The 20,046-nt window shown below is 36.9% G+C and overlaps 2 protein-coding genes across 4 annotated transcripts in view; both read left to right on the plus strand.

Annotated features, from left to right (window-relative positions):
* The first annotated feature begins 8,721 nt into the window (after positions 1–8,721).
* Positions 8,722–9,945, plus strand: LOC106055495 (uncharacterized). The gene has a single exon (XM_056038144.1). The coding sequence runs from the start codon at positions 8,722–8,724 to the stop codon at positions 9,943–9,945; it is 1,224 nt and encodes a 407-aa protein (XP_055894119.1).
* A 4,401-nt stretch (positions 9,946–14,346) lies between these two features.
* The window catches only part of LOC106074402 (NEDD4 family-interacting protein 1-like), a 108,374-nt gene continuing 102,674 nt past the window's right edge, over positions 14,347–20,046 (plus strand). The window contains exon 1 of one of the 3 annotated variants that reach the window (XM_056039332.1): positions 14,347–14,552. In XM_056039332.1, coding sequence (XP_055895307.1) covers positions 14,523–14,552 — 30 coding nt within the window. In that variant the 5' untranslated portion in view covers positions 14,347–14,522. The remainder of the gene's footprint in view (positions 14,553–20,046) is intronic. The other 2 variants (XM_056039331.1, XM_056039330.1) reach the window with 2 other exon arrangements.

The following is a 20,046-nucleotide window of genomic DNA, read 5'->3' on the forward strand; positions in this document are numbered from 1 at the left end:
TATAGTTGCACATATATAGAGCCTTGAGTTTTTGAGGTAACTCTTCTACTAGAGTGGAATCTAAACCTACAGTTGTCTTAATCTAAGTCTATTACATACTTGGTCATATCTAAAGAAAAATCTAGATCTATATTTAGATTACACTAAGATCTAGATCTAGTCACAAATCTAAATCTAGATTTACGAACATATAGGATCTCTATATAGGCGGTTGGTTCTAGATCCAGATTAGAACTAATCAATCAATTCCCAATTAGTTTAAAGACTTCATACAAGCTGACATATTGAAAGGAACTAATGCTCGGGCATTCATTCTCATTTCCATAATATGAAGGTCAAGGAGAAAAGAGCATCGTAATATATTTTTATGTTCTGGCAAGGTTTTCTAGATAAATGATGCTTTTAATTTTCATTTAATACAGACCAGAGTTGCCTACAAGTACGCATCTTGAGTATTTTGTACGCAAATGAACTCGAAAATATGTGAGTACGGTTTATCATCTGAAAAAAAATAAAAATATTGAAGTGGCCTATTCAAATGCCAAATTCTTAACCCATTCGTCAGTTTGGAAATATTCAACAGGTTCACCTTTCATGTTCAGAATTACTTTATATGACAGGAGACTATATAGTTTATATGACTACTACTGTGTAGTAAGGGAACACAATCAAAGAAAATAATAATTATCAGAAACATTGAAAATTGGCGATGATTTAAAGAGAGCGACCTGTTGGAACTGTAATTGCTTTGCGCAATTGTTTCTTGGGGAAGATGCACTGAAAAATGAGCAAATTTAAAATTAGCATTAGTAGCTTTGCATCAAAACCATTTCATAATGGTTAGTGCTCCATCCGTTGTTAGACTAGCTAGCTTTACCAAAGATAAATTGTACTGAAATATAATCTGTTGTTTTTCAAAAACATCCTTGCTTGTTGTGGGGTTATGTATAGAACAGAGCTGAGGTAGCTCATCATGTATCTTAAAATTTCTGTCACAAGCCCTTATGAATGTAACCAACTGTACTACACCCGTTACATCAGTTGACTAATCGAGAGCCAATAAAAATAATTCAAAATCAACAATTTAGTTCTTTAATTGCTCACGTAAGCGGCCTGACATGTCATTTATTCTATCTGCCACAGTGTTCCTAGTTAACGCTATTTCTTTGAATGCTTTCACCTTTTCGGGACAAATTACTTCGGCAGCTTTAACGACACACTCCTTCATAAAAACACTTCACTAAATGATTTGCTATTGCTTGCAATTAAGTTTAACAAATTATTCTAACAAATACAATTTTGCAATTGAAATAGCTATTCATCTATATTTTCCAGCGTAGTTTGATAATTTTTGAGGTGGCCAAGCGGGTCGCATGCGGTCCCCGAACGCAGTGTTTGACATGCCTGCTCTAGATGCCGAATTCTTAACCCATTCAAATCCTTTCCATTTTCAAAGCTAAAATCCACAAAACTGGTAACAAAAGTCTAAGAGAACTAATTCCATACAGGACTTAAAAAAGAAACACCAAATTGAAAAAAATAACACTGGAATCAACGATATCTCCACCATGAGACGAAAGCTCTTCATACTATAAGAGACGTATTAAAAATATAACCAAAAAATCTGCATTCCAACAGAGCTCTTTTCTATACTAGCAATCTGTGAATCAGTTTACACGGATAGCTCATCTCATAAAGCCATTACAAATGGAGGAGCTTAGATTACATAGAATGGACGATGGAGAAAACTAGAAAACTTCATTGCAACAAAGGGAATCACTAGAACAGGCTGCTACCATGTTAGCAAATCATTCAAGTACCTGACACAGATTTGTCTTTCTAACATGCGAAAACAATTTCCAATAGCTAGTAAAACTTTATTAAAAAAAAACCTATTCAATGTCAGCACATAATAAATTAGGAGGGAATGAGAGTGAACAAATTCACAATTAAATATCCAGAAGAAACGAAGAAACTATTAAATGAGAAAGAGGCAAACCGCCATTCAAGTTTGCTGAGAAGGTGCGCACTGCCAGAGACTGTGCTTGGGCACAGTTGTTTTGAAATGTCCCTGTAAATAAACATCCTCATTGAGTTGCCTCCCTGAATCGTTAGATCAGTTAGATCGTCTAAGAGCTGAGCCGAAGGCTGTTCGTGAACCATTTTCCTATGTTGTACCAAGCTGACGGTGGAGGACTCGCCATTAGTGTAAACGGTCCTTTGGGGAACGGTGCATAGATTATTGACAGGGTCGGGAAGATTACATTTGTCTGAAAGAGGGATTGGGCGACTCAAAGGAGGCATTAGGTAAGAGCTTATTTAAAATGACATCTAAGAAACGGTAGGCGTGCTTGAATTGAAGGAACTGAAAGGAGAGCTCCAGTGGCAGAGAGTGAAACAATTTGAAAAGAATAAGACATTCTTAGAGATCGTCTTCGGCAGGCTCTGGCTTATGAAGGGGAGGATCCGGAAATATGCTTGTTTGAGGTGGATCCTGATATCGGTGAGCCTCTGAAAACTATGAAAGACTCGCTACAAGACATATACGACTCGATGCGTGAAGAAATGAAAATGATGGTGAACTATCGGGAACAAGGTGGATAAAGGAACGCCAAATAGACCAAATTGATAAAATGATGTCGCAAACGAAAAGAGCTTTGATGAAGGAGCTCATCTCCTGGAGTTTGTTGTCGCAGTTGTCGGGCTGCACTTCTTCTTCTTCTTCTCTTCTTCTTCCAAATCCAAAAGAAAATATAGAAGCATGCTATGTGCCTGAATCTTTTGTTCCTAATGTATCTGCAACTACCTCAATGAGCCGAACCAGTTATCGTTCGCAATAAGGTAATGCTTATGATTCCCAGAAGGGCATCTACATCCCCGCAATGTCATTAGGGCTAACATTGTTTATCGTCACAGCCCCATCTTCACCAACCAAACAACAAAAACCAAAAGCCAAATTCCAATTCTTTCCGTGAAGACCCGTCACTGACTTTTCAACCGGAGGCGCATTTGATCTTTGCATCAATTGCTGAACTGCCTTTACCCACTTCATCAGCTCACCAGTCATCATAAGTTTTGTGCAACGTGCATAACATCTTATTTTGTAAATAAATATCAATTCTTTTAACTCATTAATTCATTCATTATGAGCATACAGAAATGCCAGCTCTAAAAGCTATGTACTACCGAAATTACGAACGTTCTTTTCATGGTCGGAATGAAGGTGGCATGGTCTCAAATGTTTCCGCTTCTTCCCTGCACCGGGTGCACCGTGTCAAATTTGGCGTGAGATGTAACAAGCGTAACAAGGCAACTGCTTGCTCGAAAGAAAGCAATGAATCCCATATTGCATAGAAAAATTACCCTAACCCAACAATACTGTAGTAAGATTATTGGATTTTTTGTCTTAGGAAAAAGAATGTAAGCAGCATGATTTCAACTTTATAAATAAATATTAGAAAAAAGAAATGCTATTAACAGCAGAATAGGTGGGTGGATTTAATTGAATGACACATTCTAGAAGAGAAAAAAAAACTTAGTACGGAGTTGAACCAGAAACACTGAACAATGAAGCGTCAAAAAAGGTAAGAAAGAAAAAACGGCAATGTGAAAAATCCAGTTTGAGAAATTAAAAGATGGAAAGGATTTCAAGCTATTTTGCAGATGTGTAAGAACAAAGTTTTTGCAGATCACAGAAAACATCAGTGTAATTAGAATTAATCCCTTAGAAGGGAGAACTGCCAGATTGCTTAGTGAACACATTGAAACATCAGAAATAATTAGGACCATGAAGCAGCAGAGGTCCACAAGAATTAAATATGTTGGAAAAGATATTTAGGATGAGAAAATAAACACAACTGATAAGGAAACAGCATATTACAGTGGAATCTATTTACTGAATGTAACATAAAATCATTTCTCGTAAAGCTGGAATTGTGGTCAAGGATACTAAAACCAAGTATATCACAATGACAAGAAATCGGAAGCATAAGACCAAATAATCAGAAATCTCCTTACTTTAAAATAGCTAGGAAGCTGGAAGGAAAACGATATACAAAAGATCTGCACTAAATGTATGCGAGATCTCGACACTGACAAAGACAACCGAACATTTTCACACTATTCGTATCCAGATGCATCATGCCACTAGATAAAAACATACATTTGAATCACCATGCCCCGCCACCACAATAATTGACACTGTTATTATCATAATGCAGTGAGTTCCAAGTCATAAGAGTGGCAACACCATTGCAGATTACGTTGCCTACTAGGGCGAGCAAACACCAACCATGCTCTGGCTTTAATTCAAAATATTGAAATGAAAAAGTGCTAGGACATACCAAAAAGCCCGTGGAGTCTGGGAGCGAATGAGGCACCCTGACCGCACTTCCCCGTGGAGGAGGCTGTCCTGGACCCTCATACATCTCACGCCAAATTTGACACGGTGCACCCGGTGCAGGGAAGAAGCGGAAACTGCCTCAGACAGATTCCGTCTCGACATAACAAAAATTCTCGACAGGGTTTCTGTTCATGGCTTTTGCAAGAGAGGATTTGTGTTTGATGATCAAGGCAGACCCTAAATGCCATGGATTGATAATGAAGTAGATATTCAACAGCTGAATGGAGGGAACCCTCGATAACCATAATAATCACTGGGATGGGGTTAGGGTTAGAGAATTTAAATTCATCATTTCTCATCGTCTTGGAAGATGTATTTTACGAAACCAAATTACACAAACATTCTGAAGTGAAACAAATAAAAATGCCATTTAAAGAGTTCATTGTTCAAAAATTATTTTTTATACAGATCACTTTAACGTTACTTTCAGAAGTTGATTGAAATACCGTCCCAGCACAAAGTCAGTTGATGACAGTGCGCAGAGTTTCAACACAGATCCAATAGTTGAATAAAAAAGCACTAGGACGAGCAAACTGACCACGTTGAAGATGCGTTTTCAAGTTTGAAATCCAGAAAAAAAAAGTGTAATTTACTTGCGTTGTTGCAAAATTGAATTATACAATGTCTTTGATTCCAAAGATTAAGTATGAATGCATATTTTCACATTGACATCCGTAATAAACAACTGAATTTTAAAAATGAATAGACACTAATTTTATAGTTGTCCAACAAAGAATTAAAGAAATCTTACAAATCAGTGACGCCACTGCCTTTAAACATACAAAAGTAAAATTCCAAAATCATGTTTGGATCCTCAAAACTATGGCCTCCTTCAATCGCAAAGCAACTATGAATCTGAGATTTGGTCGAAACAATGTCGCTCACTTTAGGGTGTTTTTACTACGCTGCCACCATCACTAGCGATATCTAGTTATCTTTAATAACGTCTTGGTCAAGAGTTAAATCTTATGTTTTGAATAGAAATTTATTTTCCTTTTTCTACATAACCTATAGAAAATTGCATTTATTCAGATTTTTGCCTCAATACACATGCACCTACTTGATGATTTAAATGTTATCCACAAAATCAATTTCCATCTAACAACAGACCACAAGAACAATATGTATTTAGAGGACAATGTGATGAATACCTCAACAAGAGTGTCGGGGGTATTCAAATTAATAGGATTCTTAACGTAAATTATTGCATTTTTTATGTTTATATATATATTTCCTAGTCTCACATTTTGATATTGTTTTTTCTTAGGTAGGTTTGATTTGTTGGAACTTAAGCAGGCAATTGGCTTTCATGAACTCACCATACCCAAGATATTTTTTTTTACTTTCACCATGTGAAATTTATATTTAAAAAAAAAACATTTTATTGCAGAATCACAAAAACTACTGCTAAAAAAAACAGCTAGCAGGAGCTTGAGCGCCGAAAAAAAAAACACTTTTGAGAGATAAAGCATAAACGAAAATCAATTCTATAGGTCTACTTATCTGAATAAGCTCAGGTCAAAATGAAAGTTATGTGGACATGTGGCTGTGGAGCCCTATTTTGGAGAGGCCATCGTGGCACTGGCACTTTGAACCCAAAGTGATTCCCATGGGGAAACGGTTACTTTATGGGGTAACTAGGCTAAATTAATGTCAAAACAAAACTCCCTTGGGAGTGTCCAAGTGTACGCAAGAGTGAACCCATTGCACGGACGGAGTTGAAAAAGCGCTCTCAAGACCCTGTCGATAATCCATGCGCCGTTCCTCAAGAGACCGTTACATAATGGCGAGTTCCCCACGGTTAGCTTGGTATAACATAGGAAAATGGCGGAGACTTCCGGTAAACTCGGTCCTTTGGCCATGTCTAGCCCATGCGTCCGGAGCCCAGTTTTGTCGGAAAGGCAATGCCTTTCTCAGGTCAATGAATGCAATATACAAAGGCATCCATTGTTCTCTGCACTTTTTCTGAAGTAGGCGGATGAAAATCATTGACTTGGGTTTCTTCTAGTCAGAACGCTTCAGTGGTTGAGGAGCTGGTCATTTTTCTCATTGTACATTTTTCTTGCAGAGCTGAGGAATGGTTCTTTCGATGTCCATAGCTTTCTTGGTCACTGTCACTCTGGTGTCTAAAGCTATGTCTTCCCAATGGTCAGTATTGATGTTCACTGATTTTATTACATATATACGACGCGAGCCAGACGCGAGGTCCGTAGAGGGACTTTAGGGATGCGATTGTCCTCCATCCGGCGAACATGTCCAAGCAGGGACAAGCGGCGTTGTTTGAGGGTTCTAAAGATGATCGGAATACCTGTTTGTGCAAGGATCTCAGTATTGCACACTTTTTCTTTTCATTTGATTTTTTAAGATCCATAACGCATGCCTTGTACACTTCCATTTTGGCCTGTACTGAGCTTCTGGTTTTCCCAAACACTTGACCTGAGTCTAATGAAGGTCGGGGCAGCGTTCTAGAGACAGGTCATATTTAATTGTGGATCCCAGATGGCAGAATTTATTTACGGCATCCAGCTTGTTATCGTCTATTAAGATGGAGGGTGGTGCAGTAGCAGGTGGTTCTATAACTTTTGTTTTCTTCGTGCTGCATCATATCTTACTAGGGTGGCAATATTTGCCAACAAATCTGATATGGAGATAGGCGCCTTTGGTGGATTTGTCAAACGCGTTGTGGATTAGCAGTGAAAATAGTATTCCAACGAGGGTTGTTTTACTCCGAATTGAATTTTAAAGATGCCAGATGGAAGGCTTTCTCAGGTCAATGAATGCAATATACAAAGGCATCCATTGTTCTCTGCACTTTTCCTAAAGTTGGCTGATGAAAATCATGTCAATCGAGGATCTCCCAGAGCGAAAGCAGCGACTGTAACTTCTTGCCAACATTTGCAAAGCAGTTCGTGTAGAGTTGGATAAGGGTGGTTTTGCATTGTTTTAGAAGATCTCGAGTGCTTTGCGGGCAGCCATGTCTATGACTTTGTTGATCTAGACCTAGACGAAATACCCAACCTGTCAGAGCTCGACTTTGACACCATCGCCCAGATTTGATTATCAATCAGATCTCATATCAATCAAGCTACCGACATTCTTACGAAGTTCAACACTAATTGAATAAATGGAATAGTATTTTTTTTAAATTATGTAATTCAATTATGTATTCAAACATCTTTTTCCTCAATTAAGCATTTATTGTTTTTGTTTAGTAATTGTGTTAGTTCTTCAATGCTTACTAAATCGGACATGGATTCAAGGGGACTTCCCAAAGGCATGGAGATTGGCTACCATTGTTCCTATCCTTAAAAAGGGCAAGAATGCAAACAGCCCTGAGAGTTAGACCAATTTCCCTCACATCGTGTGTGGGGAAGATTGCGGAGAGAATCATTAACCGACGGCTTACGTGGTACCTAGAGTCCCACAATTTAATTTGTCAGGAACAAGGTGGTTTCAGACAGCGGCGTAGCGCAATGGATCAGGTTACAGTCTTTATGCAAGAGGTGGCAGACGGTTTTCAGAGAGGCGGAAGGGAGAAGAAGGGTGAGTCGACACTCGCGGTTTTTCTGGATCTAAAACAGGCGTATGATAGGGTCTGGAGACAAGGTTTGTTGCTCAAGTTGATGGACCTTGGGGTAAACTCCAATATGTACCGATGGATCAAAAGCTTCCTAACGAACAGGTTAGTTCAAACACGTTATGGCGAGCAGTTGTCAAATAAGAAGGTACTCTAGCAGGGGTTGCCTCAGGGCTCGTCACTCTCATGCACACTTTTTCTGGTATTCATCAACGATTTGACCAAACGCCTAGGGTGTCGCTCATTACTTTTTGCGGACGATTTGCTGATCTGGAAAACTGGGAGATCCGCAGCCGCTCTAGCTGCGGAAATCCAACGTGACCTAGTCACGATTTCTTGCTACACAAGTTTGTGGAATATGGAAGTTAATTGCGCGAAAACAGTCTGGACCCTTTTCACTCTTGGCAAAGATATCTATAAAGAAAAGATTTCTCTCTCAATCAATGGTACCGAATTAAAGATGGAAGCCAAGCCGAAATACCTGGGAGTCACCCTGGACCCAAAAACGGGTTTGTCCGACCATGTGAGAACAGTGCGAGAGCAAGCGTCAGAGAGCCTTAAGGTAGTCTACATTGGAGCGGTAAGGTCGAGGATGGAGTACTCGTCTCTTGCACAGGTCTATGCCTCACAAACGTCTCTTGCGGGGCTGGACTCAGTGCAGAACCAAGCAATTAGACTCATTTGTGGTGCATTTCGTACGACGCCAACTGCGGCATGTCAAATGACAAATGACAAATGACAAATGGCAAATCTCCCACCACTGAGATTACGAAGGGAGCGAGCCGTTATGATCGCTTATGAAAAATTCAAACGGCTAGAAGAGGGCTGCCCAGTCAGGAGTCTGGTCAACAAATGGCAGGCCGGAAATCGGCTGAAGCGGAACTCTTTCATGCACTCGGTGCGGGAATTGTCCAAAGAAGTCGATTTACCCCAGAACAGAGTAGCTCTCGCTCTGCATGGGGCTTCTTCTCCGGCGAATGCTCCTGGAGTCCCAGAGGCGAGGAAATCGCTGATTGACCCAGAAGTTAACAAGAAATGCACAAAAACTGTCCTACGAAACACTGCCAGGAAAACTGTCGCCCAGTACCCAGCTGACTACATTAAAGTGTACACAGATGGTTCCACGAGAGAGAACCTCGGACAAAAAACCTCTGGGTATGGTGTAGTGGTTCAATTCCCTGGCACGATTGAGAACGATGAGATTCTAGGTGCGTGTTCTGGCAGGAGCAATTACGTAGCTGAAATGGTTGCAATTCAAAATGCAGTAGAGTACATTGAAGAACGACATAACGAGAAAACAGCACAACCCAGTCCTATTGTACTGTTTACAGACTCTCTGTCGAGCCTACAAGCCATTGAAAGCCCTGCAGATACGCTCCCGGAACCACTGGCAAAAACACTGGCGTGCGTAGGACGCCTCCAAGAAGAACACAAAATTCGGACGACATTCCAATACGTACCTGGACACGTGGATGTGGAGGGTAATGTGAAAGCTGACTTATTAGCCAAGCTCGGCACAAAACTGGACCCTGTGGACGAGCCACAGACTTTTGAGCAGGCGCGTACGATAGGGGACGAATGGGCAAGAAATAAATGGAGCAAAAGCTGGGAAAACGGTAATACGGGAAGGGAAGTCTGGCAAAACTTAAAAGGGCCCTCAAAATCGGACGAATGGTGGCAGCTAAATAGGGAAGAACAGGTAACAATCGCTAGGTACCGAACGGGACACTGTCCAATCTGTGCCTATTTTGCTAAATTTAAGCCAAACTTCGACTCACGCTGCAGGCATTGTCAGGACGACGTCGAAACAGTTAACCACATCCTTTACGAGTGCGCAAAACTACACCCTAAACAAGGCCATTTGAGTGAAACAAAAGCTGGTTTGCATGAGGAGCTGGCTCTGTACGGAGACAGAGAAGCTTTGAGAAGGACTGCCGCTTTCCTTGTCCGTGTTATCAGAGAATAGAGTTCTCAACACGGTGCCCTAGTGCGATGAGACTTACACGGTAGTGATTATGATTGGGATTTTCTAACAAATATACTTTTTTCAGCCAATTTCTTTTCAGAATTTTACTACCTTACTTAAATATGATATTTGATCTATCATGTTTTATTTCTTCCAGCATGTCTTGCTATTCTACATTGTTTACTTGAACCTCTATTATTATTCTACGTTTACCTAATTCTTTCATTGTCAATATTTGAACTGGTGGTGAATGTTATAAATATTATATGCTGTATCTGTTGTCGTACATGTGCTTGTAACTCGTCTATAAAAATGTATTCTCGAAATGTATTAAACACACTTAGCGGACATGGTTTTCGAGTGTTATAATTATGTTCATAACAATGTCATGTCTAGAGATTGAGCTCTTGCAGTGCGTTACTTCTAGCCGGTGTTGTCGTTTCCGAGTTTTGGGTCTCGGTCGACGTAGTCGCACATTCGCAACACTTTCTCTCATTAATAAACTTGGTCCCTTGTGCCGCTTTTCATTTATGTAACATGTGTCATTCATTTGTTTCATCACCTAGCTTCATTTATATTTGAACATGTGCTTTCTTAAATCAATCTGTAAAATGTTTTCAAATGTTTTATGATTTGTTTTATGATTTATATTTTCCTTCGGAAACGGCAACACAAGCTACTGATTGTCTGTGTCGGCTCTATGGAAATTGAGTTGGGAGGGGTGCTAAATCTTGTGAAGTTGCGTGCTTGTTAGCACATAAAATAGAAAGTTCTTCAACATAGATATGTATTTAGTACTGGCGGCATCAACAAACGAAATAAGAATTTAAAAAAACATCAGCATCGTGAAATTAATTGCATTTGCTGGATATTTTGATGATCTCAGTGGGAGTTTTGGATTAGCAATAGATTCCGAAGGATACGCACTATCTGTAAGAGGACAAACAACATCAGTGTGGACGTATGCTGGAAATCCAAATAGGGCAAATAGTTCCTTGAGACATTTAACGACTGTAGATATAGAGACATATGCAAATGCAAATGGGAATCTAGAGACTTCATCTATTAATTTCTTGAAACAGAAGGGAGGTCCCTTGAAATCCATACTAATTCTCTCAAAAGGTTGAGCCGCTTGAATCAGCTCTCCGGTCGGCTGTCGAAAAAAACGGGGCTTCAGCTCTACACGAGTAAAACCCGGACTAGTATGCAGCAATTTAAGGTCATTGCGAGTGATGGCAGATACAAAGTTTCTAGTAAATGTATCAGCTACAGTGTTCTGCTTGCCAGGGCTATAGATGACGTCATAGTGGAAACACGATAGTAATTTCCACCTAAGGATTTTTTTTTCATTTTTAATTTTTCCCTTGTTTGACCTGTTATACATGAATGAGACAGATCGCTGATCCGTAACAAGTGTGAACGCTTTACCAACTAAAAAATGTTTCCATTTTCTCAACGACTCAACAATGGCATATGCTTCTTTCACAACTTTATTTCACAAGAAAGCAAAGGGTCCGCCATCTTGGTAGCCGCAATGACTATATCAGAAGCATCAGTCTCAACGGTTAAAGGCGATTCAGATTAATACGGGCGGCTTTCTCAAGCTTATTTTTGTTGAAAAGTTAGGTATCCACTGAGCAATAAGCCAGATCCACTACTCGTTTCTGTTTACACATGTTAACTGGTAATGCGCGAAATCTCTCAGGATCCGGCTTAAGTTGTCCTTTGGAAATCTCGTATCCTAACAGTCCACACCGCAGATAGTCACACATTGTTCACATAAGCAAACGTCAATGAGTCGTTCGTCTTCGATGATTTTGACAATCGTACGCTGAAAACAGGCGACTCCATTCGTTACGCCAAACGGAATCCGACGGAATTGATAGTTTCCACATTTTTCAAAGGCTGTCAACGGCCTTTCTTCTTTTATGGGAATGATGGTATGCACTTTTCAGGTCTAAACTTGGAAATATTTTCTGCTAGTTTGACTGTAGTCTATAACCATTCTTTTCGTTCTTATGTCTGTTTATTTGTTGTGACTAGCAGGGAGACTTAGATGGTTCAATAATCTCATCCTTTATCAGTTGTTGAATAATCATCATCATCAAACTCCATTTGAGTAGGGGCTTGAGAGGCTCAAATCCTCTCTTGCAAAAGCCCTGGACAGAAACCCTGCTGACTTGCGCAGTGCATAAATGTCGCCATACAGGTCGAGAATTTTGGGTTTCTCAGACCTTTCGAGACGCAGATCAGCAAGTCTGGGGCAGTCAAACAGAATATGAGGCACGGTTTCCTCTTCTTCCCGCAGCGGGGGCACTGTGAATTAAAATTTGGCCATAGCTAAAGAGACAATGGCCTTGGCACGATTCCGCACTATAATAGCTTGCTCAGGCCTAGACAGCCTGTACATTGGGTGGAATTTGCCCAGAGTCTGCAATTGTGTTGCCAGTCACACCTATGTGACTCGGTACCCACTGCATTATTACAGGGGTGCCATAGCGTTCTTTAATGTTGTTGAATTTTCTTCTCTATAAAATTTCTATCTGGAAGTGAGTATCTACGAGACTTTGTAGCTAGTACAATTATGTAGCCACTAGGGTTTGGTGACTACTAAATAGGCTAGGAGCCTCTACGCTCGCTGGCTGTACAAGGATGGTTTCTGACAATCGAAAGGAATAAACAGATTTTGGTGCAAACTTAACCCAAACTTATAAAGCCAAGTCCAAGAATGACGTCGGAGCACAAGTTTATTTTTGAGTCATATGCTAGCGTCCTTGAGTAATTCGAGATAGATGGGTGGAAGCCATAAAGATTCTGTTGCCTGATGAACATTTGGCCATTTGGCGTTGAAATATAGCTTTCATAGCTCCCAGTGTCTACTAGGGACTTGTTGTTTATGAAAATGGGTATCGTAGATTTTTATTTATAATAAACATATTTGCATTAAGGCGCCTTACAGCACGGTCCAGGTATCTGGCAGTGTTCTGAAGCGTCTGCTTGTCTTCGATTGTGTTTCTGAGCACCCTGCCAAGATTGCTTGCTCCTTTCTGTTTCTACCACTACTGTTTGAGCGTTAGAAAACGTTCCAGACTTCCCGTCCTCTGCTACAAAGGTCCCAGTTTCTGTACCATTCACAAATTCTTTTGCGTGTTTGTTTTCGGCTCCTCTGTTGGGTCTAGAGGGGTGGGTGTCGTTCTGATTCCACAGTGTGGTGGAAACCATTGCATCACCATACGTACGTACCTGATATTTCTTTTCGAGGCGCTCCAGTTGTCTCTTGGCGCTCGAGGGCTTATAGGCAGGCAGGAAAGTGAATCTGTAAAGAGGGTGCCGCAGTTCCTAAATTCTAGAAAATTTCCGCAATATAATTCCATACACCAGGTCAATTTCTCATCCAACAGCTTCATAGTTTCAAGCTTCAAGTTTGTTCCGTCTATATTAAGTGACGAAAATAAGGGACTGCGTCGACGGAGGATCGAACCAGTGACTTCTGAAACGATAACACCGCCTAGCATAGCGAACTTAACCTCCAGACCATCGGAATGTCCATGAAAACATTGTTCTGGTTCAGAGTCATTCGTCCGTATGCAAATTAACAACTTGTTTGGCTAACGACTGTCTGTGTCGGCTCTGTTGAAATTGTTAGACATGGGTGGGGAGGTGCGGGGTTAGCTGAGGCAATGTGACCATTGACCACTGGCCTGAACAAGCAGAGTGGTTTAAGCTTCTTGAACCCCTCACATTGAGTTTTAATTATAAGATGTCTTGTTTTTTTTTTTTTTTGTTTTTTTTTTTCTTTCTTTGTAAGTGTGGGAGTTAGGGTTTTATGGGTCTCATCCTTTTTTAAATCAAAGATACGTAGAAAAAAAAACGAATGTTAATATACGCAAGTTAAGCGAAAAGAATTGATTGCTATTGAAACACACACAAAAGAGTTTAATAGTGATTAAAAACTTAAGAAAGTATAATGTTCTCTTTTTTAATATGTCGGTTTTAAAAGGTCGAAATTGCGAAAAAAAAAAATAAAAATTTCCTAAATTTAGCCGCTGTTGTTTAGCTCGTGAAAAAGGCTTTAGATGGTGGTTAAATAGTAGGAGAACTAGTGATGACAGTCCGTCAGTGCTTTTGCGTTTATATATACATATATCATCAAATATAGTGACATAGAGTGGTAGTCAGATATTAATAGTCTTTATTATTGTTTATTGTTGATTATTGTTTAAGACAAATTAGTGTATTTACTTTCAAATAACATCACATTTCCTTTTTATCACATGCAGTCACATTATTGTCTTATCTTCTTATCTTATAAAATACAGACGTTACTTCAAAAAAATAAGTTTATATACGATAGATTCTAATTTCTATGTGAAAACCAAAAATAAATGACATATTTTTATATTATCTGGCCACAGAAATATCGCCATTTTGTTGATACTAGAAAGTTGATTATCTTCCTAATTTGCATATAATCTAGATCTCTAGTCCTAGATATACTAGATTGTAACTAGATGTACTCTAGATTGTCTAGATCTATATCTAGATTCTGTATGATATTTTAGTCTTTGAATATCAATATGGCAAGATCAAATATCCGTTACGAAGTGGTAAGTATAAAAATTAAAGTAAATTATTAAATATTAAATAGATCTAGATCTATTCTATCATCTACTAATCTACTCTCATCTAGATCTAGATCTATCATCATGTGAATCTCTAGTGACCTAGATCTAGAGTAGTTTATGCTATTCGGACACCTATAGGCCCAAATTTGAAAGTTTGACTTTGACAGCGCATTATTTTACAATGGTTTGACATAGAAAAGAAAATGACATCAAAATCTTCTTTAGTTATAAAAGGAGAATAAGGATGACTACTTATATTTGTTCCCCAAACCTATATTTGTTATTATATTTAAGGTCAAAGAGGCAGTGTGTTTTCATTTAATTCGGACACATTTGACCCACATTATTTGATTCCGGACACCATAATTTATTTCGGACAATCTCTATATTTAGGCATCAATAAACTCAGATTTTAATTCTATATTAACTAAATTTTAAGATCCCCAGGCATAGCCCCTCACATGAAATCATTACGAAACTACGAACACAAAAAATAAAAATATGAACACACTTATTCTACCAAAATTAGGTCACTGGGATAGTGATTTCTGCACAGACTTTTAGACTTATTTTATGTTTGTTTATTTTATGTGTGTTGAATGTTTGGGGTTTGCATGATTAGATGTGTGTTGAATGTTTGTGTTTTTTTTTTGTTTATTAATTTAATAAATTTCTAATACAGATGATCTTTTGTAGTATAGTAGGCCCCTACAGGTTACGATAGCCATTCTTGCCTAACTGAATCCTCTATATTCTCTCTATATAAATCTAGATCTATCTAGTAGATCTAGATCTAAGCATTTAACTTCATTCAATGTACCAAGCTCACTCCAAACATTTGCCCATTTATTCTCTATTAAAAAAAAACAACAACAAACGAACAAATATAATATAAGATCATTTTTATTGATGTCCAAAACTGGCTGTCCGAAATAAATTTTGATAAGAAAATCGTAATTTAATTCGGACTCCGTATTAATTTTTTTTTGGTATGGAATTAGAAAACTTGGCTTATGAATCAAATAAATTAGCTCCAAAAACAGAATAAATATTGCTGGGCTCATTAGTATAGACTTAGCCAATCAAAAAATATAGTCTTAACTCTAGGAAGAGGTAAAGTCATCCGGGTAACATAGGAAAAAACAACAACCTAACTAACAGCTAAATGGAAGGAAATTGGGTTAGAATCATTGGAAATTGGTCAAGCACATTATACAGCGCGCTAGTTTTATAATACATATTAAAATAATTATTTAATGACCACAAAAAACAGCGAATGTCCAAATTCATGTAATGTCCGAAATAAATAAACTACTATATTAGTATATAGATCTAGATCTAGAATCTAGCTGTAACTTGTAATAACTTGTTACTAAGTTAACTAAGATCTAGATTTCTAGATAGATCTAGATTAGATACTTCGATTTTCCGGTCGCGCGAGATTTTTTTTGGTTACCGGAACCGGTAGTATTCGTGCGGCAGTATTTAAGCCGATAACAATAGAGATTTCGTTCCACTCTGGTTTTGTCTTCAAAATCAGACACAAAAGGATAGTCAGAGCCCTTTGTTTGTTCAAGGATCGGATATCAGTTAATTCTTTGGATTTATATCAGTGCTTTTCTATCGTCTTCATTGGAGTTCCAGCGTGTTGAGCATAGGGGTAAGTTGACCATCCATAATATTTTTATTATTCTGAAAAGCATATTTTTTAAAGTCAATCCGTGTACCTTAATATCTAATCTAACTATTTTTGTTCATATTATCGCAATAAGTGTTCCACTTTATTAGTAAAAACGGACCCAGTGCATCAGGTATCTTGGCTAGAAAACGAAACCAGCCGCCATTACTAACCGGAAATGATAGATTCAATGGTTATCAATGGCTGCATAGCTTTTTTGTTAGATCGATTTTTTTTTAATCCATCATCAAGAACAGTTTTATTTAGTCATCCGTGATTTTGAATGCAATTTTTAAAATTTTTAGAATGATTTTAAACTAGTTCAATTATTATTTTTCGTTTTTATTTAAATTTCTTGCAATGGCTGGTAATATAATTGGGATAATTATAAAATAATTTATAAATACAAAATTTTAAGTGATAGTTACCATAATAATCACTACTAAATATAAGTTATAAACAAAATATAACACAAATCAATTGAAATATCATTTTATTTCAGTGAAAATACTTTTTCAGATATTAATCTATAGATCTACTTAAATCTACTATATTCTCTATATGATTTAGGATAATTGTAGAAATTTATTTTAAAGTAAAGGCTTGGCTGGACTTGGACTTATGAAGTTGAGCCTTCTATTTTACATTAAATGTCTTATTAAATATCCTTTTATAAATAAAATCTTTAAACTGCATTTTATTAAAATTGTACATATGTGTAATTTTGTTTGAAACATTTTTTTTTTCACAATTAAATAAAACTAACTTTTTTTTGTTACATTTTCCCCAGATAATGTGGGCGTGGCAGGCCTTGATGTCGATGTTGTTGACAATAAGTTTCGAAGGCATATGACTGATGTGAAGAACTTTTGCAGGAAGATTACCCGCAGCTGGCACCTAGTTGCACCCTACTTGGATAAAAAAAATTCTATCGATGCTGCTGTCAAAAAGACACCTATCCAAGTCCCAAGACAGCACTGAACGACCTAGTATGGTGAAGAAGTTGGGACCTGAAGGTGATGTTGAGGCTACTGAAAGGCCAGGTAACACAGAACAACACTGTGCTTGTTGTTGCAGAAAAGCGGTTAGTCTTTTAAGGTAATAACTTTTACATTTTCTTTTGTAAATTCATTTTTATAGTTTCAAAACAATTCCTTTTTAGGTGTCTCAACCCTTTTGACATTTATTATATTTATTAACAGGGCTTTTTGGCAAGATGTTGACTGGACCGTGGATGACACTGATCTACAAAATGAAAGATGAAACATTTTAAAGATACCGTTTATGCAGCTATTATATTTATTCTCTTGTTTTCTAGATCTCTCATGTGAAGGTCTGCATTGACAAACTAAAGCCACTAAAGGCCATTGTGGATTCTCCAGAGAATCTCCTTTCAATACTAAGTGATTGCTTTGGCCAGACTCTGGATACTGAAGATCTCGTTCTGAAAACCCTGAGAAATGTGACTGTTGATGAAGTATTTATCGAGATCACTAAAAAACTTGCTGAAGGTTTTTGTAAGGTGCTACAGAGACAGTACTTCAATTGATAATTTCCAACAACAAACAAATCCATTATGTGCTTACCCGTCAAATAGTTAGATATATTTTATTTTAAGGGAACATGTTGCATATCTGGGATATTTATTTAATGTGAAAAATATAATTTCACAATACAGCTGATAATTGTGCTATGAACCATTTATATTAAGTCTTGATAATTTTACCTTTTCAGCAAGCCTACATTGGTATGCATTAAAAGTATTTATTCTATTTCAGCAAAACAGATAGGGTACACCCAAACAATGTTCATCTTCAAACAATCATGCATGATCCTCGCAAGCTTTGGATACTGACGTACATTTGCAAACGCACTCAGACTGATGACATCAAGAAATCGTCTATATTTGTTATTTACATTATATGTAAATTTAAATACTCTTTTTTTTTTAAATTTTTTTTTATTTTGTAAATCTTGTATAATTATCTCTAAAGTCTAGATTAAAATGTTACAGCTCTCAAAGTATGAAATAGAAATTTTTGGTTTTTATTTTTGTGTTGTTTTTCCAACATGTTATTCATCCAAAGTTTATTATAAGTATCAGCAAAAAGTTGTTCATTTCAGTTAAAAGCCTAAAAAGTAATTTACGGCTAAAAAAGTTGCAACATTTTAAGTGTCGACATAATGAAAACTTCTGTCTCAGATTATAATAAAATAAACAAATAACACATAATCATGCATGCATTCCTGTAGAAAACTTCATTTAAATTTCTCAATTAGTTACAAATTTATAACCAACATAAATTTTGGTTGTTATAACCATAAGTGTCAACATAATATTTTGTCGAAAAAAACTCAAACTTGTCATTCCACATTTATCAAAAATCAAATTTTCAAAAAAATTCTTATCTCAGTGTTAAAATAGAATAAACAAATAACACATAATCATGCATTTCTGTTCAAAATTTCATTTAAATATCTCAATTGGTTAAAGAGTTATGACCAACATAAATTTTGGTCGTTTTTTAAATTGTCGTTCCACGTTATCAAAGAAAATTTTTTTTTCTTAAACATCTTTCTCAGCATTATAATAGAATAAATAAATAACACATATTCATGCATTTCTGTTGAAAATTTCATTTGCATATCTCTATTGGTTAAAAAGTTATAACCATTTAAGTGTCAACATTTGTTTTTTTTTTTTGTCGTTTTTGAAATGTCGACCCACATTTAAGAAATTAAAAAAAAAAGTTTCAACTTCTATCTCAGAATTATAAAGAAGAAATAAATAACACATAAACATGCATTTCTGTTGAAAATTTCATTCAATTATCTCTATTGGTTTAAAAGTTATGACCATTTATGTGTGAATATGTATTCTGTTTCTGTCGTTTTTCAACACCTACCCCTACATCAAGGGCTTAACACAAAAAAGTGTTAATAGATATCCCAGATTTAAAACTGTCATAATTATCAGAACATAATTGCGCATTTCTATGGAAAATTTCATTACATTATCTTTAAGCGTTAAAAAGTTATAGCAGTTTAAATGTATAAGCTCCTCCTTTCGGTCACAATTTTTTGGGTATTTTAATAGGCTAATTCTCCGACACTAAAATGGTCATAACTTATGTTCTAATTAACCTAGAAGCATAAATGAGGTATCAATGAACTCCATTCAAAAAGATCTATCTAACTATACTAGTTTCATTTAGATTCATTAAAGTTGAATTTTTTATCAAAGTACCTAATCTAGATTCTAGGTCTAATTAATCTGAGATTTTAATAAGGATCTCAAGTCTACTACTAGATCTAGATTCTAGATCAATATAAATCTAGATTATTATATATTCTAGATCTAGACTGTCTAGAGTGACTCTAGAGTAGTCTAGAGTAACTCACTAACTGACATAAATGACTTCTAAAGACTTATGATCTTATCTAGAGTAGTTTATGCTATTCGGACACCTATAGGCAAAACTTTAGGCCCAAATTTGAAAGTGACTTTGACAGCGCATTATTTGACAATGGTTCGACATAGAAAAGAAAATGAAGTAACAAAATCTTCTTTAGTTTAAGGAGAATAAGGATGACTACTTATATTTGTACCCCTAACCTATATTTGTTATTATATTTAAGATCAAAGAGGCCGTGTGATTTCATTTAATTTGGACAAATTTGACCCACATTATTTGATTCCGGACACCATTATTTATTTTGGACAGTCTCTATATTTAGGCCTCAATAAACTCAGATTTTAATTCTTTACTAACATTAACTAAATTTTAAGATCCCCAG

Source organism: Biomphalaria glabrata, chromosome 8 (genome assembly GCF_947242115.1).
Source record: "Biomphalaria glabrata chromosome 8, xgBioGlab47.1, whole genome shotgun sequence".
In the NCBI taxonomy this organism is placed as follows: Eukaryota; Metazoa; Mollusca; class Gastropoda; family Planorbidae; genus Biomphalaria; species Biomphalaria glabrata.

Excerpts from the sequence above, each read along its gene's own strand:
- LOC106055495 (XM_056038144.1), top strand. The coding sequence starts at position 8,722 with ATGGCAAATCTCCCACCACTGAGATTACGAAGGGAGCGAGCCGTTATG.